The 23,092-nt window shown below is 40.9% G+C and overlaps 1 protein-coding gene across 2 annotated transcripts in view; it reads left to right on the top strand.

Annotated features, from left to right (window-relative positions):
- TMEM165 (transmembrane protein 165) overlaps positions 1 to 23,092 on the top strand; it is a 74,143-nt gene that overhangs the window by 28,276 nt on the left and 22,775 nt on the right. For both annotated transcript variants that reach the window (XR_004539523.1, XM_033945257.1), the window contains exon 3: positions 11,014 to 11,189. Coding sequence is in view for 1 of the 2 variants with exons in the window: in XM_033945257.1 (XP_033801148.1) it covers positions 11,014 to 11,189 (176 nt within the window). In the remaining variant the exon portion in view is untranslated. The remainder of the gene's footprint in view (positions 1 to 11,013; positions 11,190 to 23,092) is intronic.

Below are 23,092 nucleotides of genomic sequence, written 5' to 3'. Positions count from 1 at the left end.
TCATATTTCCCGGTTCTGGATGCAACTTATTTCTTACATAGCGGGGATTTGGAACTTTATCTGGCGGCTACATCCCAGCTTCTTCTTTACTCTGAATGTTCATATGCATCCAGTGCAACTGGGGTGTAAAGCCATCCTCAGAAGGGCAATGGTGATGGGCATCTACACTTTCTCATTGGAGATCTTTGAGCCAATAGGCACTTCTTGAGAGACCGGACTTTTCTACCTTGGACTCAAGAGTAGGGAAACTATTTTGTCAATGCTGGACACAGTTTTGTAACGCGTTAACTCCTTATATCCAAGATAAATTTCTCCATTGACAGTACCTGCTAATGTATATATGATATGTTCCAATACCCCCCCCCCATTGTGAGTTGCTTCTGTTCCTGTGGTGGGTGGGAGGGGAATGGGAAGGCATGGGGTAGGGTTGGGTTGGATAATGTGGTTTCTTGGATTGTACAATATTATTGTGGATGGATATTTTCTGTTATAATATGCCAATAAAAATGATTTAAACATAAGCGATATTGCTGAGGGGCTGTCAGTAAAATTTGCCTCTTTGCGGATGATGCCAAAATCTGCAATAGAGTAGACACCCCGGATGGTGTGAATAACATGAAGAAAGACCTAGCGAGGCTTGAAGAATGGTCTGAAATTTGGCAGCTAAAATTTAATGCTAAGAAATGCAAGGTCATGCATTTAGGCTGCAAAAACCCAAAAGAACTGTACAGTTTAGGGTGTTAAGTACGGTACTTATGTGCATGACAGAAGAGCAGGACTTGGGTGTGATTGTATGTGATGATCTTAAGGTGGCCAAACAGGTTGAAAAGGTGATGGCGAAAGCTAGAAGGATACTAGGGTGCATAGGAAGAGGTATGGCCAATAGGGAAAAAGGAGGTGTTGATGTTCCTGTATAGGACTCTAGTGAGACCTCATTTATTTAGAAGAGATGGTTACTGTGGATGGGCAGACTGGATGGGTCTTTTCGCCTTTATCTGTCATCGTGTTTCTATAATAGCATTAATATTCTGGGATACCTCAGAACAGAGGTTATAATTTTCTGATCTATTTTCAAGATCTTCCGTTTTGCCCAGATTTCCCCTGTCCTCCTTTCAGGCACTAAATGAGTTTTGATGAATGTCTTTGAGATTCTCCCCACACTCAGTCATGTGGTGCTTCAGTTCATCTTGCCTTGCCCCCAGATCATATGTCTGATATGTAACTGTACTGACTGCATTTTTTGCCTTGAGTTCACGCAATACATTCATGACATCACCTTGGGGTTCTACTGTAGACACGTCTCTGGCTGCATATAAAATGTTAAATCTGTAGGTTTTGGTGGAAGTCTCCTCTTAGTAGGTTATCATTCCTCTTGAAGAATCTCAAAGGGCTCTACTCTGCCCTCATCTATAATATGATCAAATTCTCAAAACCTCGTATACCCTCCTTTCATTACACCCCCTTCCCCCTCCAACCGAACGACGGTTCATATCAGATTGGGGCTAATCTGAGATTTTGCTTTTATATGAACCAGTACACGCTACGTCTGGAAAGCATTTTGTGCTGTTCCTTTAGACAGGCAGGTAGGCATATTTTTTGGTCAAGACATTCATTTATTCAGGCAAACTTTGTTTCACTCTCCACGGTTAGCACAGACCATCTCTTTTGGAAGTTGTCTTCAGGAAACTCTATTTGGCAGACCTGATCTTTGGGAGGAGCTGGTGCTGGAATGAGATCAAGGAATAGGAATTGACACAAGATTGTCTGCCAAAAAGTGGATTGAAGATAGCGGAGCTGGATCTTCTCATTGGGAAACAAATTGGAGCCTCTATCTTTGAATATGGGATATATACCTGGCACTGGCGAATTGCTATAACATGTTTTTGTACTGTGTGCCAGAGGGATGATGCAAGTGAGATTTTTCATTATCTAGAGAGCACTGTTTGGAGGTCTAACAGATTTGTACTGTTTCGAAAGCATTACTGGCCAGCAGTGTTGTTAAACTGACCAGGTTTACTAATTTAACAACTTTATATATTTTGCATATGATGAAAAGTAGTGATCTTGGTCCATTGCTTTTTGACACCTGTGACAAGATTTGTCTTGTTGAGCGAGTGTGCAAATTTTCCAGTAACATTGGAGCTTATGTTAATAGCTTCCCCAGTCTGTTTTAAAGAGGAAGTAGTAAGAATTAAGGCCTAGATGCACTAAAGATGATCGGTAATACCGACTGGATCACTGTTGGCCGATTTTTGAGCCAATTTTGGACGAGCGATTGAGTTACCAAGTTTGCATGCAAATGATTTTCATGGAGGTGCAAAATCATTTGCATGCAAACCTAACAGATTAATGAATGAGTGATTGACACATGTGCAGAGCCCTAACAGCAGTGAAAGGGGAAGCAGCTGTCCTGCTGTAAAGGCTTTTTTTATGACACAGATGTGTGTGTTACACGTGCACAATCTGCCCCATTAAACCCCCCCCCAAGAAAAAAGTGCCCTGCGCTGATGGCCCTCCCCAACAACCCACATGGCAGCGAAAATAGGAGGGATGCCTACTTCCTCTTGCCTGGCCGAATACCCATACTCCCACCTGGTCCTGGATCCCCGTGCTACTGACCCTTCCCCAAACCAATCCCCTCCCCTTCTCCAAAAATAGGCAAGAGAGATACCTACTCCCTCCTGCCAAGCAGAGCACCCCTGTCTGGGTGGGGGAGGGCAGATTGTGTGTGTGTGTAATATACGCGCGCACACTGCCATTTAAAAAAAAAAGCCCAGGCAGGCCTGTCTACCGACAGGTCTGCACCAGTCAGCTATTTCGGGTCAGTAGAAGCGATTGCAATTTTGTGTGGTATGTTAGGGCATTGATCGGTGGGCTAGTTTGCATGGGATTTTAATATTAAATGGAATAGTTTGCATGGTTGGATCGTAGAATGAGTGATCACTCAGAAAAACACATGGCCAACAGTTTTGTGCAGCAGGTCGGTTAATCCGATCGATCGCAAAAATGGTCAAACTGGTTTAGCAATGATCGTTAGTTTAATGCACCCCTAGTAAGTCTCCATGCTGCACCTGTTGAGGACCACCTTACATGAATCTCTTCATAATGGCAGTGGTTTAATCTTAGTTAAATCTTTAAAAAATATCAGTAGGGGCGTGGCTTGGACGCGAATGAAGACGGTTGGGTGAAAGAATAGCTCCGTACAAACAGGCTTAATTTTCAGGAAAAAACTACAAAAAAAGATTTTACACTTAAATTAAAGTTTGCCTCCTTAATCAAGTTGGAGAAAGAGGGCTGCCTCTCTCGATCCTGGTGCGTTTTTGAGTGAGAGTCGGGAGACAGAGGTCCCGTTTTTATTTCTGGGAAGTGAGGAGTGAAGGGCTAAGTACGTCTCAGCAGCTCTTGGATATTATCGGAGGAGACTGATTTGAGACGCCGTAGGGCAGAGGAGGCTTCCTTTCCCCTCTTTGGCACGGTTTGAGTCCTGCGGTGTGAAACGCTCGAGGAGAGGTTCCCCGAGTGGGGTTTGCGGGCGGTTGCTCGATGCGCGATCGCGGCCATCTTGGATCGTAAAAAATTAATTATTAATTGACAAAGTCTGGGACTACCGGTGAGCTGCTTAGTGATAAGGATAAAGGTTTTGAAACGCTTAATGCCTGTCATACTAAGGAAATAGGCTGTCTTGGATTAACTGTCCTCTGCTGGAAATAAAGCAAGGTCTGTAGTAAATTTACTGGGCAATCTCTGCTGTTGTATCTGAAAGATCAGGTATAGGAGATTGTATGTTTTTCTCAGCGTTTGGTCCATGAGAAAAGGACAAATAAAAGGATTAATGTAACCTGAAAAAAAAAAAAAAAAAAGTGACATTGAGATAATTGAGAGATACTGAAATAAAATATTGGATGGAATATTGCTCTCCTTGGTAGAGGCTGCGATTGGGCTTATAAGAAGAGAGCTAGAAAAGAAGGCTACAAATTTTTCAGCACTGAAGCCAGATGTCACAATAAGTTTGGTAAATTAATCCTATAAAAGAATAACCAGCCATATCTAAAAAGGAATTACTACTCTGAGTCTTATTGCCTTCATAGAGACTGAGATAAGGCTTGAAGGAGGAAAAAAAAAAAGATCACTGACATTTTTTCTCAAAGCAATAGAACCTAAGACAAATAACTTACAGTTGCTTTAAGAATACTGAGAAAAAAAAAAAAAAAGGGGGCGTGGCTTGGATGGATGGTTGGATAAACGAATAGCTCCTTATATACAAATAAATTAAAAAGATCTACTATCAAATATTTTAATTTTAAAGAAACTAAAATATATATTGAAATATGACATCAACTAAACAAAATAAAGCTGAATTGGGAGCTGGAACATCGGGAAGTAATAAGAGGTCGAAACCTGAGCCAGGTACACCCTCTAAAATCCCATTACCAACAGAAAAAAATCTAGATGTTATGGAAGAACTAAGACAAATAAAAGAAATTGTCTTAGATAGTAACAAAAAACTACAAAAAGCAATGGAAGATGCTGCAATCCTAACTAAAAGAGTAGACATTACAGAAAATAGAATTTCAACATTAGAAGATATTACAGAACAATTAAATACAGATATGAATCACAGCAAAATCATATGGAAAGAAATAACAGAGATAAAAAAAAATCTTGAAGACAGCCGGAATCGTGAAAGACGGAACAATTTAAGAATAATCGGATTACCTGAAGGAGTGGAAAAGAATGATCCGATTGCATTCCTTGAAAAATTTCTACCTAAAATACTACCACTGAAATTTAAAACGGAACTGGAAATTGAAAGAGCTCATAGGATTCCAACACAAAGAATTATCACTCAAACAGGTCCAAGAACTTTAATTTTCAAACTTTTAAGACATCAACAAGCAGTTGAAATTTGCCAAATAGCCAAGGAAATCAAAAATCTTAAATGCCAAGATTCAAAAATATACATTGTCCCGGACTTTGCAAAAGAAACAGCAACAAGAAGAAAACAATTTTTAGACATGAGACCACAACTAAGATCTCTAGGAGCTAGATTTGGGCTCCTCTACCCAGCGATTATGAAGGTTACCATTGCTAACAAAACGCAAAATTTTACAGATCCAAAAAAACTACAGGAATTTATAAATCAACTGGAGCAACCTATGACAATCTAAAAAACAATTAATGAGTTCATACTAAAGAATATTGACGGTTAAAGATAGTTCAGAACGGAAAACAACGGAAAAAGAACACACAAGGATCGAATTAAAGACTTAAACAACTCGCAACATTCTCCATGGAAAACAAGAAAACTGAAAAATACAAAAATTCTAGAATTCTACTCAGAATAAATAAGATAAACTTACTGGAAGGAACGAAATTGAATTGAAACACATCTCCGAACTCAAATGATGACGAAGAAAGTTTTTTCAACAAACTTAAAATATACTGATTGAATGAGAAATTTTGAAAGCGGAGTCATAATAAGAAAGAGAATCATCCTTCAATCACATAGAATATTATAAAAAAAAAAAAAAAAGAAAAGAAAAGGGGAAAAAAAAAAAAAAAATAAGACGAAGTGATTGGTTTGCTATATTTCCGGTTGAAGGTGGTACTTTGGGTTTAATTTTGCGCTTCAGATACATTAAAATGCGTTTCAAATACAAAATATATGAAAAGAATGTATCTGAGACGCAAAAATTGCCTGGGAAAAAGAAAAGAGAAAAGGAAGAAAAAGGAAAAAAAAATTTTTTTTTTCTTTTTAAATATATATATCTCAAATTTTATGTTCTTTTATTTATTAAGTGGAATTTTAGTACCCACAATTGTTCAACCTGGCAATTCTCTATGAGAGATAAAATGAGGGTTTTTGGCACAGGACTTCACTCTTATCTGTACAGGCCTCAGATACTTTAAAATCATAGATATCTAGAGAGTATACTATTGAGACAGAACTTATAAGAACTCTAATGGGAGTGTTAGCTTCTTTTAATTGACACGCTCTTGTGAATTATAACAAAATAATGAGTATAGGAGATGGGAGGATTTCTGTGCTGAAGACTCTTGTTACAGTTCTGAGGAAAGAGGCTAAATTGGAAAGCTTTTTAAAACAAAAATAATATTCCACCTGAAAAGAAACGAATTGTAATGAAATGTTCTTAGATATAAATGATTTAATATAATCATTCTTATGGATTTAAAGACATACAAATACAGAAAATAATCTTTCAATACATAAGAATAAAAAACTTTTTACTTATTCTTATAATTAATAATAAAATAAGAGAAAATATACAGAAATAGGGAAAAAATGGTAGTACTTTAGATAATTATTAATAGCTTGTCGGAGTTATCTAAATCTAACCTCAACCTGCGTATCCAAGTTTTCGTAATTAATAAGGGGGGGAAGGGAGGGATAAGAGGGATGGGAGGGAATAAAAGGGAAATATATAAGGTAATCATGGGAATAAGGGAAAAAAGAGAAATGAAATACTTAAAACATTGGGAAAATATACATAATTTAATACCTGAAAATTTAAAAATAAATGGATATTAAAATTATGTCTTTAAATGTTAACGGTCTAAATCATATGATTAAAAGAAAAAAAGCACTATCATTTTTAAAAAGGCAAGATGCAGATATATGCCTTATACAAGAGACCCACCTCTCACATATAGAATCTAAAAAGCTAGAAGGAGGCTGGGTCAAACAGTGTTTTTTCTCACCAGCTACAGGGAAAAAAGCAGGTGTTGCTATTTTAATTAATAAAAAATGCTCTGCTTCATTTAAACTAAAAGCTTCGGATATTCATGGAAGATGGATAATGGTGGAAATGAATATGGGAAATACTACCATGACGTTAATCAACATATACGCCCCTAATTCGAACCAAAATGAATTCTTTAAAACTCTTCAACAACTGATCATACCACTGGCTACTTCAAATCTTATAGTAGCAGGGGACTTCAACGCTGTAATGGATCCTTTATTAGATAAAAACCCAAGTAGAGTTATGAAATCTATGGGACTAGATAATTTGATTCAATCTTGTGATTTAATAGATATATGGAGAATACTTCATTTTGATGGTCGGGAATTTTCTTTCTGTTCTCATGTTCACAATTCTTTTTCAAGAATAGATTATATCTTTACTTCAAAACATCTTGCACATCAAGTGACACAAGCAGCCATTGATCCAATTATTCTATCTGACCATGGTGGAGTGTGGATCAAAATTAAAATTACATATCAAAATAATAACAGACCAATTTGGAAAATAGATAATACAATGTTGGTTGACAAAAATTTTTGTGAAAATCTTCTAACAAAAATGAAAGAATTTTTTCAAATAAATGATAATGATGATATTAACAGAGAAACTTTATGGGATGCCTTTAAGGCAACAATTAGAGGACAAATAATTTCTTATTCGGCTTTTCTAAAAAAACAAATTAAAAAACAATTTTTAATCTTAGAAAAAGAGATAAAAAATTTAGAATCAAAACTTATAGAAAAATGGGAATATTCTATTCAACAAGAATTATTAAAATTAAAAGGTAAATATAATGAGATCTCATCTAAGATGATTAGGAAAGATTTATTTTCTCAACAAACATTGTACTATGGTAATTCAAACAAATCAGGAAGAATATTGGCAAACTATCTTAAAGCGAAAAAAAGAAAAACAAAATTAATAGCAATAAAAGATGAAAATGGAAATACATATACACAAATTGAACCTATATTAAAACAATTCTTAAAATTCTATAAATCTCTTTATTCTTCCGAAAATTATCCAAATAAAGAAAAAGATGGTTTTGAATTTTTTAAAATGTTAGAGGGTCCAAAAATTCCTGAACATATAAAACGAAGTTTGGAAGAACCAATATCACTAAAAGAATTAGGAACAGCTTTGAAGTCCCTTAGAGTTGGATCCGCTCCAGGTGGTGATGGATATACAGTGGAATTTTATAAAACATTTCAAAACTTTTTATTACCCTATTTATTAAATCTCTATCAATATCAACTCAATAAAGGTTGTATTAAAGGCACTATAGCAGAATCTTTGACTATTGTTTTGCCAAAGTCCAATAAAGATCCCACTTTGGTATCAAACTATAGACCAATATCTTTAATAAATGTAGATGGAAAATTATTAGCAAAAATACTTGCGCTAAGATTAGCTAAAACTCTCCCCCATATAATAGGTATGCATCAAACAGGATTCGTTGCTCAAAGACATTCATCTCACAATACCAGATTAACATTCCATATGTTATATTTAACAAAGAAAATGAATGAACCTACTTTTGCAATTTCATTAGATGCAGAAAAGGCCTTTGATAGAGTAGAATGGCCTTTTATGTATCAAGCAATGGAATGGTTTGGTATAGGTCCTGGATTTATACAAATGATACAAACAATGTATAGCTCCCCTTCTGCTAGACTATATATTAATAATACGTTTTCAGAAAAATTTAATTTACAGAGAGGAGTTAGACAAGGATGTCCCTTATCCCCTTTGCTGTTTGATATTGTTTTAGAACCCTTAATATTAGCTATCCAACAAGCTAAGGAGATACAGGGTATACCTCATTCAGATAAAGAATATAAGATATCTGCTTACGCAGATGATTTATTACTATATCTGAAGAATCCAGAATCCACCATTCCACATCTACTTGATTTGATTGAGAAATTTGGAAATTTTTCAGGATATAAAATTAATTGGAATAAATCAGAAATTCTTCCACTAAATATACATTGTACAAAAGGTTTATTTGATACATTCCCTTTTGTTTGGAAGGAAGAATATATTAAATACCTTGGAATTTTGATAACAAAAACAGTAGACGAAACAATGAAAATTAATGAAAAATGCTTATTACAAAAAGTAACAGAAATGTGTGAGCAATGGAATCCTTTGCACTTATCTTGGTGGGGAAGAGTACAAACGGTAAAAATGATGATTTTACCGGTAGTATGTTACCAAATGGGGATGATACCAGCTTTCTTTCAAGATTCGTTTTATACAAAAATTAATAGGACTTTGACAAAATTTATATGGCTTAATAAAAAACCAAGAATTGCTCTAGCGTCATTACAAAGACCAATTAAGGAGGGAGGGGTAAATTTTCCCAATTTTTATAGGTATCATCAAGCCTATATCTTACGTCATGGTATGTATTGGATCCTCCCAGAACCCACAGATAATACTCCAGATTGGTTTTGGCTAGAATGGAGACTTATGTTTCCATTACGTCTTAATCATGTAATTAGTATCAAAATGCCAAGGTTATACAAAGATCATAAAATATTTATGGATACCTGGAAAACTCTAAAATACATAAGTAATCTTACTCAAATTCCAATTAGTAAATCAACCAACCAAACTATATGGCTAAACCCCAAGATCAAAATTGGCGGTTTTAAAGTCATCTGGAAACATTGGATGATAGCAGGCATTCGCACTTTGGATGATGTAATTAAAAATGATAAATTGCTGGAGTTTTCACAATTGCAACAAAAATTTGGTCTCAATAAAACACAATATTTTAAATGGTTGCAATTGAAGCAATCTATTCAGAAAGGGTTCCCTGAATGGAAAGATCTTGCTAAATATCACAGTTTGGAATTCTTATGTTTCCAGATGGACTCAATAGGTCACAAAGCCGCACAGTGGTATAAATTAATATCCGGATATATAAATAAAAAACCAAAAAATGGTCTTAGAGACATTTGGAGCATTGAGATAAAACACCAAATTAGTGCATCTCAATGGCCACGACTTTGGTCTTGGAGGCTAAAATGTACGGTGTCAGCATCTATGAGACAAACTTGGTTTTTTCTTCTTCATAGAGCTTTTTGGACCCCTACTCGTTTACAAAAAATAGATAGTTCAAGATCTAATAGATGCTGGCACTGTCATATTGAAATTGGGACATTAGATCATCTTTTATTCTTTTGTCCATTTATCCTATCATTCTGGAAATCAATTTGGCCCCAAATTAACAGATTGTTAGAAAATCCAGTAGCCTTGACATATGATACTATATTATTTGGAACAACTATGAGAGCAAAAAGTCAAATTTCATCCAGTAATAACAAACTTTTATTTATTTTAACTGGAATTGCAATACAACAAATTACATTCAATTGGAAACAACATGATAGATTGAATTATATGTTCTGGTGGAATTCGGTATGCCACATATATAAAATGGAACACGCTATTGCAACACACAAAGGATACATGAATAAATTTAAAAAAATATGGGGACCATTAACCGATTTTTGTAAAGAAGGATAATTTTTCCCATAAATAAAACTGGAAATATTTGAAGACCGTTAACATGATTTCTCTAATGAATTTTTCCCATGATAAGATAATTGTAAAGAGGGAAATGGGGTGGGTTTTTCAATTTTGTTTATTACATACTAAATTAATATTCAAAGAATGTACAATAAAACTGATTAATGTATTATTGGTTGGGAAGGAGGGTGGGACAGGGGATTATTATATTAATGTTAAACTTGATATTAATATATGAGTTATTCAAGTGTGTATTTAAGTTTCTATTGAGTTTATTTGTAACACTTGTTGTAACACAAAAAATGAATAAAGATTTCTAAACATAAACATAAAAAATATCAGTAGCACTGTGTTTGCTGCATGCTATTCAAGGTGCTGCCTCCTTTAATCTCACACCAATGGCTTAGGTGGTGCAGTTTCCAAAGACTTTTGAAGGTTATAATTTACCTATCAACCAAGCTGTAGATATAATCCCTTAGGTGTACAGTGAAATTTATTAGGCAGAATGCCTTTTAAACTGAATTTTTACAAACCCTTTCACCTAATGAACAGGGTGCTTATGCCATAAATATATTTACTAAATCCCAGTGTCTGATTAATGCTCATTGTATTTCTACTTGCTTTGCTTTCCTTTTAGAATTTTTTTTTTTTTTACCAAGTCCAAACATTTTTGTAATGACCTGCTGTGATTTTTGTTTTCTTCTAGTTTTATTTGGCTATGCTACAACAGTAATCCCCAGAGTGTATACATACTATGTGTCAACAGCATTATTTGCAATTTTTGGCATCAGAATGCTTCGTGAGGGTTTAAAGATGAGCTCAGAAGAGGGCCAAGAGGAGCTGGAGGAAGTTCAAGCGGAAATAAAGAGAAAAGATGAGGAAGTAAGTCTTGGTGCTCTAGCCATGTGACTCATATGATGTGTTTCAGGCTGTGACTGCTGATGAAGCAGTATTTAGAGTCCATGTGATGGGACTCAGGCAAGTACCGCACTTCTGGTGGGCCCCAGTGATTAGGGATAAGGTTCTAAACAGTTATGACACCTACTTTCACCTACTACAGCAGTACCACATATGCATGTTTTCATTGTTTCATGAGTAAATCAAGGAAATATTTTTGTTGTTTACCTGCAATTACTTCACTTTCTTTTCCAGAGATAAATAAAAAAAGATTCAACATTGATATGTGAACATTTCTTAAGAAAAAGGACTGATTTTTTTTCACGTGACTGTATTACCCATAAATCAGAATTCATGGTTCAGTCAATGATGGTTCAGTCCTGATACAGCAAAGGCCAGCAACAAAATCTTTCCACTGCCATGCTTGACAATCAGGATGAGGTTTTTACTTTGGAAGACACTGTTTGGGCAAAAATCAAAGTGTGTGTTGCAACCAGAAAATTCATGTTTGATTCACCTATACAGAAAACAGTATTTCAGAAGTCTTGTATGTTATCTAGATCACAGTTCTTCAACCGCTGGTCCGCAGACCAGTGCCGGTCCGCAAAAAAATGTTGCCGGTCCGCGAAAGATTCGGGTCCCCAGCCACAGCAAAAAGTGCCGGCGTCAGCTGACTTGCAACTTCCTGTTGCCGTCGCTATGCCGACACTCCTGCCTTCCACCTCCTACTCCTGCCGCGTATGTCTCCGCACCCCCAGACAAGCAGGGGCAGCTTTGTGTGCTTTTAACTTCGGCACACAGCTGCCCCTAAGCAGTATTTTAGCCGCGGTTTCATGAGGCAGCCTCGGGGCCTTTGATAGGCCGGCCCACATCACATCATCAAAGCGGGCCGGCCTACCAAAGGCCCCGAGGCTGCCTCATGAAACCGCGGCTAAAATACTGCTTAGGGACAGCTGTGTGCCGAAGTTAAAAGCACACAGAGCTGCCGCTAGCCTACATAGAGGAAACATTTGCTGGAGGGAAGGAGGGATGGGAGAATGGGTACTCCTGGACAAGGGAGGGGAAGGGGCAAAAATTACTGTTGGATAAGGGGAGGAGGAAAGGGAGAAGGGGTACTCCTGGACAAGGGAGGGGAAGGGGCTACTGCTGACAGGGGAGAAGGGAAAGGGAAGGGATGAGAATTACTGTTGGATAAGAGGAGGAGGAAAGGGAGAAGGGGTACTCCTGGACAAGGGAGGGGAAGGGGCTACTGCTGACAGGGGAGAAGGGAAAGGGAAGGGACGAGAGTTACTGTTGGATAAGAGGAGGAGGAAAGGGAGAAGGGGTACTCCTGGACAAGAGAGGGGACGGGGCTACTGCTGGCAGGGGAGAAGGGAAAGGGAAGGGATGAGAATTACTGTTGGATAAGGGGAGGAGGAAAGGGAGAAGGGGTACTCCTGGACAAGGGAGGGGAAGGGGCTACTGCTGACAGGGGAGAAGGGGAAGGGATGAGAATTACTGTTGGATAAGGGGAGGAGGAAAGGGAGAAGGGGTACTCCTGGACAAGGGAGGGGAAGGGGCTACTGCTGACAGGGGAGAAGGGAAAGGGAAGGGATGAGAATTACTGTTGGATAAGGGGAGGAGGAAAGGAAGAAGGGGTACTCCTGGACAAGGGAGGGGAAGGGGCTACTGCTGACAGGGGAGAAGGGGAAGGGATGAGAATTACTGTTGGATAAGAGGAGGAGGAAAGGGAGAAAGGGTACTCCTGGACAAGGGAGGAGAAGGGAAAGGGATGAGAATTACTGTTGGATAAGGGGAGGAGGAAAGGGAGAAGGGGTACTCCTGGACAAGGGAGGGGAAGGGGCTACTGCTGACAGGGGAGAAGGGGAAGGGATGAGAATTACTGTTGGATAAGGGGAGGAGGAAAGGGAGAAGGGGTACACCTGAACAAGGGAGGGGAAGGGGCTACTGCTGACAGGGGAGAAGGGGAAGGGATGAGAATTACTGTTGGATAAGGGGAGGAGGAAAGGGAGAAGGGGTACTCCTGGACAAGGGAGGGGAAGGGGCTACTGCTGACAGGGGAGAAGGGAAAGGGAAGGGATGAGAATTACTGTTGGATAAGGGGAGGAGGAAAGGGAGAAAGGGTACTCCTGGACAAGAGAGGGGACGGGGCTACTGCTGGCAGGGGAGAAAGGGAAGGGATGAGAATTACTGTTGGATAAGGGGAGGAGGAAAGGGAGAAGGGGTACTCCTGGACAAGGGAGGGAAAGGGGCTACTGCTGACAGGGGAGAAGGGGAAGGGATGAGAATTACTGTTGGATAAGGGGAGGAGGAAAGGGAGAAGGGGTACTCCTGGACAAGGGAGGGGAAGGGGCTACTGCTGACAGGGGAGAAGGGAAAGGGAAGGGATGAGAATTACTGTTGGATAAGGGGAGGAGGAAAGGAAGAAGGTGTACTCCTGGACAAGGGAGGGGAAGGGGCTACTGCTGACAGGGGAGAAGGGGAAGGGATGAGAATTACTGTTGGATAAGAGGAGGAGGAAAGGGAGAAAGGGTACTCCTGGACAAGGGAGGAGAAGGGAAAGGGATGAGAATTACTGTTGGATAAGGGGAGGAGGAAAGGGAGAAGGGGTACTCCTGGACAAGGGAGGGGAAGGGGCTACTGCTGACAGGGGAGAAGGGGAAGGGATGAGAATTACTGTTGGATAAGGGGAGGAGGAAAGGGAGAAGGGGTACACCTGGACAAGGGAGGGGAAGGGGCTACTGCTGACAGGGGAGAAGGGGAAGGGATGAGAATTACTGTTGGATAAGAGGAGGAGGAAAGGGAGAAAGGGTACTCCTGGACAAGTGAGGGGAAGGGGCTACTGCTGATAGGAGAGAAGGGGAAGGGATGAGAATTACTGTTGGATAAGAGGAGGAGGAAAGGGAGAAGGAGTACTCCTGGACAAGGGAGGGAAAGGGGCTACTGCTGACAGGGGAGAAGGGGAAGGAATGAGAATTACTGTTGGATAAGGGGAGGAAGAAAGGGAGAAGGTACTGCTGGACAGGGGAGGAGGAACATTGGAAGGAAACAGCTGGCAGGGAGATTAGAGGAGGGGAAGGAGTCAGGATGGAATGGAGAGATCAGATGAGGGAAAGGGGAGAGATAGAGGAATGACAAAGTAGAAAGAGATTGATGCTGGGAAGGGGGATCAGATGAAAAATAAGGAAAAAGGGACAAAGATGCTAGATCTGGTGTAGGAGAGAGGGGCATAGAAAGAATGCAGATACCATATGGAAGGGGGAGGGGTAGAGGGCAGACAGTGGATGGAAGAAGCAGGTGCTGGATTGAAGAGACAGAGGGCAGACGCTGGATGGAGGAGAGTGAAAAAAAGATGAAAGCAGAAACCAGAGACGACAAAAGGTAGAAAAAAATAATTTTATTTCTATCTTGTGATTAGAATATATCAGATTTAAAATATGTATCCTGCTAGAGCTGATGTTAGACATAACTGGGGAGTGCAAAGCCCAGGCAGTGCATCTTTAGCTTCTAGTTGACTTAGGGCTCTCTCTGACCAGGAGGCAGTTGCCCTAGTTCCACTCCCCTAACACCATTCCTGCCATGTGTGACTGTGGTATTCTGTTAGCATGATATTTGTGTAGCATTCTGTAATAATTTGGCTTATTCAGTTTTCTTGATAGTAGAGGAGATATATGTGAAGGGGAGGGGAGACGGGGGTTTTGTTGATCCTTGCCCTATGTTATTTATATTTATAAAATGACAATTGTACAGAATATTGTTTCTTTTTATACTTTAATAAAATATGTTCAATATAAAATCATAACTATTTGAGGCTTGTGCGGATGAGATCAGATGGTTAATGGGACCGAGCTCGAGGGGATGGGGCGGCAATGGGGTTTTTAAAAATTTCAGTCTTATTAGTTTGCCGGTCCACGAAATAATTATTTTATTTCCGCCGGTCCATAGGTGTAAAAAGGTTGAAGAACACAGTTCTTCAACCGCCGGTCCGCAGACCGGTGTCGGTCCGCAAAAAAATCTTGCCGGTCTGCGAAGGATTCAGGACCCCGCCGCAGTAAAAGGTGCCGGCGTCAGCTGACGTGCAACTTCCTGTTGCTGTCGCTATGCCGGCAATCCTGCCTGCCACCACCGACTCCTGCCACGTATGTCTCCGCACCTCCAGAAAAGCAGCTGCCAGGTCTGTGTGCTTTTAACTTCGGCACACAGCTGCCCCTAGGCAGTATTTTAGCGCGGTTTGATGAGGCAGCCTCGGGGCCTTTGGTAGGCCGGCCCACATCGCATCATCGAAGCGAGCCGGCCTACCAAAAACCCCGAGGCTGCCTCATGAAACCGCGCTAAAATACTGCCTAGGGGCAGCTGTGTGCCGAAGTTGAAAGCACACAGAGCTGCCGCTAGCCTACATCGAGGAAACATTTGCTGGAGAGGGAAGGAGGGAAGGGAGTAGAGGTGCTCCTGGACAAGGGAGGGGAAGGGGCTACTGCTGGCAGGGGAGAAGGGAAAGGGAAGGGATGAGAATTACTGTTGGATAAGGGGAGGAAGAAAGGGAGAAGGGGTACTCCTGGACAAGGGAGGAGAAGGGGCTACTGCTGACAGGGGAGAAAGGGAAGGGACGAGAGTTACTGTTGGATAATAGGAGGAGGAAAGGGAGAAGGGGTACTCCTGGACAAGGGAGGGGAAGGGGCTACTTCTGACAGGGGAGAAGGGAAAGGGAAGGGACGAGAATTACTGTTGGATAAGGGGAGGAAGAAAGGGAGAAGGTACTGCTGGAACATTGGAAGGAAACAGCTGGCAGGGAGATTAGAGGAGGGGAAGGAGTCAGGATGGAATGGAGAGATCAGATGAGGGAAAGGGGAGAGACAGAGGAATGACAAGGTAGAGAAAGATTGATGCTGGGAAGGGGGGTCAGATGAAAAATAAGGAAAGAGGGACAAAGATGCTAAATCTGGTGTAGGAGAGAGGGGCATAGAAAGAACGCCCAGATATATGGGAGGGGGAGGGGTAGAGGGCAGACAGTGGATGGAAGAGGCAGATGCTGGATTGAAGAGACAGAGGGCAGACGCTGGATGGAAGAGAGTGAAAAGAAGATGAAAGCAGAAACCAGAGACGACAAAAGGTAGAAAAAAATAATTTTATTTCTATCTTGTGATTAGAATATTCTCATGGAGATGATGCAGTATATAAACTTAAGGTTTAGATTAGATTAGATTAGAATATATCAGATTTAAAATATGTATCCTGCTAGAGCTGATGTTAGACATAACTGGGGAGTGAAAAGCCCAGGCAGTGCGTCTTTAGCTTCCAGCTGGCTTAGGGCTTTCTCTGACCAGGAGGCAGTTCCCCTAGTTGCACTCCCCCTAACACCATTCCTGCCATGTGTGACTGTGGTATTCTGTTAGCATGATATTTGTGTAGCATTCTGTAATAATTTGGCTTATTCAGTTTTCTTGATAGTAGAGGGGATATATGTGAAGGGGAGGGGAGACGGGGGTTTTGTTGATCCTTGCCCTGTATTATTTATATTTATAAAATGACAATTGTACAGAATATTGTTTCTTTTTAAACTTTAATAAAATATGTTCAATATAAAATCATAACTATTTGAGGCTTGTGCGGATGGGATCAGATGGTTAACGGGACCGAGCTCGCAAGGACAGGGTGGCAATGGGGTTTTTTTAAATTTCAGTCTTATTAGTTTGCCGGTCCACAAAATAATTATTTTATTTCCGCCGGTCCATAGGCATAAAAAGGTTGAAGAACACTGATCTAGATGCTGTTTGGTGAATCTGAGGTGGGCAGCAATGTTCTTTGTAGAGAGTCCTGGTTTCTTCTTAACTATCCTCCAGTGAACACATTCCTAGGGGTGGTCTTTGCAGGATGACACACATGGGTATAGCCACTGTTGTCTTCAACTTTTTTTCAGTTTGGGTACTGTCAGTGAATCAGTGGTACCCCAAATGTTTACAAATGGTCTTGTAACCCTGTCAAGACAAATGAGTCTCAGCTATTCTTCTATACAAGTGATATGATAGGAAGTTCCCATTTATTTTTGGATCTTTATATGGGACAGGATACCGAAGCACAGAGTGGGTGATTTACTTGTTACCCTATTATTCAGACATTTGTTTCTTGTTAATTAATTGTGCTGAGGAAATGAAAGGTTTACACACTAATTATGGATAACACTTATGGTTTCTACTGTGTCCCAAGAAACATAATTGTTTATACCATTTTTATTACATTTAGAAGAGACTGGTTTTAATTAAACATGAATATCATGGTAAGAACTTGTAATTCACATTATCCCAGGACAAACAGGCAGCATATTCTCACAGATAGGTGATGTCATCCACAGAGCCCAGTACGGATGGTCTAAAAAGTATAGTATCACTTTAACTCTTTAGAAGTCTCGAGACGGCCCATACCATGCATGCATGAGTGCCTTCTGCCCAATGTTGGCTCGCGGGACCATCAGCTCTTCATTTTCCATGAAGTGAAGAAGCTGTGTTTTTGGAAACTCCATTAGTGTGTATACTTCTTTACAGTTTAGTGCCTTCCTGTGCAGTTTATTCATTCTTTTTCTTCAAGTATTTATTTACTTTAATTTAGTGCTTCATTTTTTTTCCTTTTCCTTAAAATTGTTTTTGGGCCTTTGACCCTTCAGCCACCCTTTTTTCTTCTGCAGCTGTCGAATCATTTTCAAAAGAACATCTACCTCTTCCATTGGTAAACATAACTTCTTTTGACCTCGCTTCAGCTGTTTTTCCTTTGATGTCAAAGCTTTCTAGCGGTTATAAGAGGTGAACTCAGTGCAACGGGACCATTTCGGTCACAGATACGCACACGTGATGCCTTCAGAGCGGACTCTTGTACATGCTATCTTGCACTTCAATCTTTGGGACTTCCTCGATGTCGGCATATTCTGCAATGGATCCTGCTGCTTTAGCAGTTGGTACCAACATCGGCATTGACACCATCCTCGACATCTGACTTGGTACGACCATCAGAGAAACAGGCAGAGAAGCATTCTTCCCCTTCGCACCAGGCATCGCTGACTACCTCAGCATCAAATTGATGCAGTCAAAATGTCGACACAAGTAGTGCTCCCCATCGGTGCAGGCTGTGTTACCTCTGAGGCATGCCTCTTCATCGAGGTCACCAACACCTCAACACTCTGCCACACCATATGTACAGATTGCCCTGGACACAGTACTGGCGCTGTCCATACTGGACCAAATTCAGGAGCTGCTTCAGAAGGAGCTGGCTGTCATTCTGCAGATGCATCTGTCACCTCTGCCTGCACCTACTTCGGTACCGGCCCAACCTGAGCATGGTTATTCCAAGCCTTGTGGTAGCAGATCTCATTCTCATCAAAAATCAAGATCTCTAGATTCCTGGTTCTGAAGCTCTACATCTTCTTCCACTGACTGGTACCATGGGCATACTAGAAATTCTTCTCGACGCTCCAATAAGCACCATAATCATGTTAAACAGCACCAGACTTCTTCCTCTCCATGCAAATCTCTGAGGACTGGCCATTTGAACTCGTATCTGTGGATGCATGTTGGGTCTGAACAAGAGTTATCTGCCCCAAAGTCTTATGGGATTCCTTCAAGCCCTTCTCCACCACCTCCCAGAAGGAGATCTCAACCAGAGAGTTTAACCTTTATTAAATAGCCTGATCCACGAGCTTCCCATTCATCAATCTTATAACACATATCTCTGCTTCCAGTCAGAAATCAATCATATTCAGTGCAAGATGCTACCCTACAACATCACATCAATGCCACAGTGCTTCAGCTTCTCTCACTTCTACTAGTCAGTTGATGCTTTATCAGCTAAGGAGGCACAGACCCTTGTCCTTTTGGCAAACAGTGCTAAAAACCTCTTCTTCAAAGCTGCCAGAGCATCATATGCTAATAACCCTTTTCAGATTTTAGCATCATTGTAAAGGGCATTTTTTTAATGCTTTGTTTGATGATTTTGGACTGTTATGCTCTAGTGTGTATGTATATTATCCTAGAAACCACTGACATTTTGGGCGGTATAAAAACTTTTTAAATAATTTTAAAAAAGGCTAGATTTTACCTTCATCTCAATTCCATCACATCCGCTTCATTTAACGATCTCCACGCTTCATACTTTTGTACTCTCTGCCAATGATTACAGTTTCCCGAAATTAAACATTCTGCATTCTCATCATTTTATTACCACTGAATTACTTCCAGCTAGACCTTCAACTCCTACATTCGCTCCTTTCTATACCTATAATATGGAACAACTTCTTCACATTTCATCAACATTGGACCACCATGATTCTCATTTCCTTTTCTTTTTTTCAAAAGTTTATTGAGAAAATGCAAAAAGATACAGAACCATGAACAATGGCAACCAACAACCCAGACAATCGCATCCCCCCACCCCGCCAAAAGTCATACTGGGATTCTTCAGTACGAGACAAAACAGTCCAAAGCAGAACATGACCCCCCCCCCCCACACACACACACACCTCCTACCACCCCAACCCCCCATCCCAATTGTTTGCAGAAAACCAACTAGAAACTACCAGATTAGCTGGGTGAGACCACTAGGAGGTCGATGACCACTTGATGTAAGGATCCCAAACCATCAAAAACTGAGAGAGGCGATTATGCATGAAAGCTGTCAATTTAGACATACGAAAAATAAACGCTAATTTTCCCAATAAATGCTGCCTAGTTGGTGGGTGAACCTGCTTCCACTGTGCAGCCAACAACAGTCTGCTAGCTGTAAACACATGAAAAGCCAAGGTCTGACAGGAGCGTGGCAATGCCCCAAGCGGCATATGCAATAAAGCACTGCCTATAGATTTACGAACAAGTCACCGCAGGCTGCTAAGCAAGATGGAATCGATGGGGTTAGGAGAGACACTAACTGCATGGGTCAATGATTGGCTGAGTGGCAGACTTCAGAGGGTGGTAGTTAATGGTACCGTCTCTAAAACATCGGAGGTGACCAGTGGAGTGCCACAGGGCTCGGTCCTGGGTCCACTCCTTTTCAACATATTCATAGGGGATCTGATTCAAGGGCTTCAAGGTAAAATAACACTATTCTTCGATGACGCCAAACTATGTAATATAGTAAGTGAATGCAGTTTACAGAATTATATGGCGCAGGACCTGCTTACATTGGAAAGTTGGTCCTCAACCTGGCAGCTAGGCTTCAATGCTAAGAAATGTAAGGTCATGCACCTCGGAAGCGGAAATCCATGCAGGACGTACTTCTTGAACGGAGAAACTTTAACTAGGACTTCAGCAGAACGAGATTTAGGAGTAATCATCAGTGCAGACATGAAAACTGCCAAGGCAGATATTGGGTTGGATCGATAGAAGTTTCGTCAGCCGAAAGCCTGAAGTCATAATGCCATTGTACAGGGCCATGGTGAGACCTCATCTGGAGTACTGTGTGCAATTCTGGAGGCTACATTACAGTAAAGATGTGTGCAGAATTGAATCGGTTCAGCGGACGGCCACCAGGATGATCTCGGGGCTCAAGGGTATCTCGTACGAAGAGAGACTGAACAAATTGCAGCTCTACACTCTCGAGGAATGTAGGGAGAGGGGAGACATGATCGAAACATTTAAGTACCTCACGGGACGTGTCTAAGTGGAAGATGATATTTTCTTTCTCAAGGGACCCTCGGCCACAAGAGGGCACCCGCTCAAACTCAGGGGCGGAAAATTTCATGGCGACACCAGAAAGTATTTCTTCACAGAGAGAGTGGTTGATAATTGGAACAAGCTTCCAGTGCAGGTGATCGAGGCAGACAGCGTGCCAGACTTTAAGAATAAATGGGATACCCATGTGGGATCCCTACGAGGGTCAAGATAAGGAAATTGGGTCATTAGGGCATAGACAGGGGGTGGGTAAGCAGAGTGGGCAGACTTGATGGGCTGTAGCCCTTATCTGCCGTCATCTTCTATGTTTCTATGAACAGGTCTATGAAAAATTTCCATGAGAATTTCGAACACCATAGTCCAATAGGGGGGGGCCACTGTAGAGCAATCCCACCAAATGTGCAAAAACGTACCTCTTTGCCCACACTGCCTTCAACACAAGTCAGAGGTGTGCGAGTAAATACGGTGCAAGCGAACTAGTGTAAGGTACCACTGGTAGAGCATCTTATATCCATTTTCCACCAAAGAGCTAGCAATTGAAGGGCGCAGCAAGCATTTGAAAAGATTGGCCCACCATCGAGGAGCAAAAGTCTGCCCTAACAAAGTCTCCCATACCTGAATAAATTTGATTGGGGGGCATTTTGGGAAGTAAGTGCCTTTATAAAAGCGAGTAACACATCCCCAACCACAACTGCCACCCATGGCCCATTCCAACAAAGTTTCCGGGATCAACAACTCGCCCAGGGCCCTACGCCGAAGAAAATCGCAGACCTGGTGAAATCGAAAGAAATCCAAATCCCCCAAATCATAGGCCTCCCGTAAATCTGAGTACGAAACAATCTGACCCTCATCAAAAAAATCCCCCAGATCCGCAAGGCCCTGGAGGGCCCAAGTTTTAAATCGCATATCCAGTCAACCGGGCATAAACCCCTCCGCTACCCAAAGTGGCGTAGATAAAAAATAACACTTACCAGGGAGCAAACGAGCCCGAGTACAGGCCCAGATGTTAAAGGTAAGAGTGAGAAAAGGGTTAGAGCCTCTTAGCAAAGCCCGGGCCTCTGGCAGAGACAGCCAAGGAAGCCCAACACAAAGGGCATCATCGATATGCGGGTGTTCGATCTTGACCCAACTTTTAGAGCGGGCTTTACACCAAGTCAGAAATGCCTTCAATTGGGCTGCAACATAATAGCGCTTCAAACAAGGGACACCCATCCTACCATGGTCCCGGAATTGATATAACACACTCCTTTGAACCCGCGGAGTCTTACTTTTCAGATATACTGAAACAATTTCCTAGAGACCCTGCGGAAAAAGACATCTGAGTGGAATCGGCAAGGCTTGAAAAAGATATAAAAGTTTCGGTAACACCATCTTCACACTCTGAATGCATCCAAACCAAGAAAGAGAAGAGGCCTCCAATTTATCAAGATCTGCCCACAAAGATTTAAGCAAAGGAGAAAAATTCAAATCATAGAGTGACTGAGGACTAGAAGGAATATTAATCCCATGATATTTGATACTTTAGCTGCCCATTTAAAAGGGAACCAGCGTTTCAACCGAACCCTATCACCTGGAGTCACCGACAAATTAAGAATCTTGGACTTATCCATATTTGTCTTAAAACCAGATACCTGGCCAAACCATTCAAGTTCCGCCACTATTCCCGGGAGAGAGCTCACTGGGCGCGTAACAGTAAGCATAATATCTGCAAAAAGCAGCAGCTTAGTAGAGACCTCACCATGAGTAAAACCCCGGATGTCCTGATGGAGACGAATATGGTTGGCAAAAGGCTCCATTGCCAAGGCAAAAAAAAGGGGAGACCTCATTTCATTTTCTTCTTCAGTTCAATATTAAAGAATGAATTCCTCTTAAAACATTCAGTTGTCATATATCTGACTTTGTTTTTCATCTGCCTATAAACCTTCGCTAGTGTGGCTTCTCTTCTGTGATAATTTCCAATTCTCAATTCCAGTGTTAACTTCTACTACTTCATGTGGACACAGTTTCTCTGCTGTTATCTACAGGACAGGACTCCAAACCATCATCCTATCATCAGTACTGCATTACCTTATTTTTGGACTTTAAATAAATAAATAATGGAATGGAATGGAATACCTTCAAACTTTAGAAAGACAGACATAATTCCACAACACAAGAATCTAGCTTACCTCGCCTCTTATCAGTTCTGTATGAATACCTGTGGACCCCTGTCTTCAGATACATGTCCATTGCTTTCTC

Source organism: Geotrypetes seraphini, chromosome 1, assembly GCF_902459505.1.
Source record: "Geotrypetes seraphini chromosome 1, aGeoSer1.1, whole genome shotgun sequence".
In the NCBI taxonomy this organism is placed as follows: Eukaryota; Metazoa; Chordata; class Amphibia; order Gymnophiona; family Dermophiidae; genus Geotrypetes; species Geotrypetes seraphini.
This window is presented reverse-complemented; position numbering and strand designations above follow the sequence as displayed.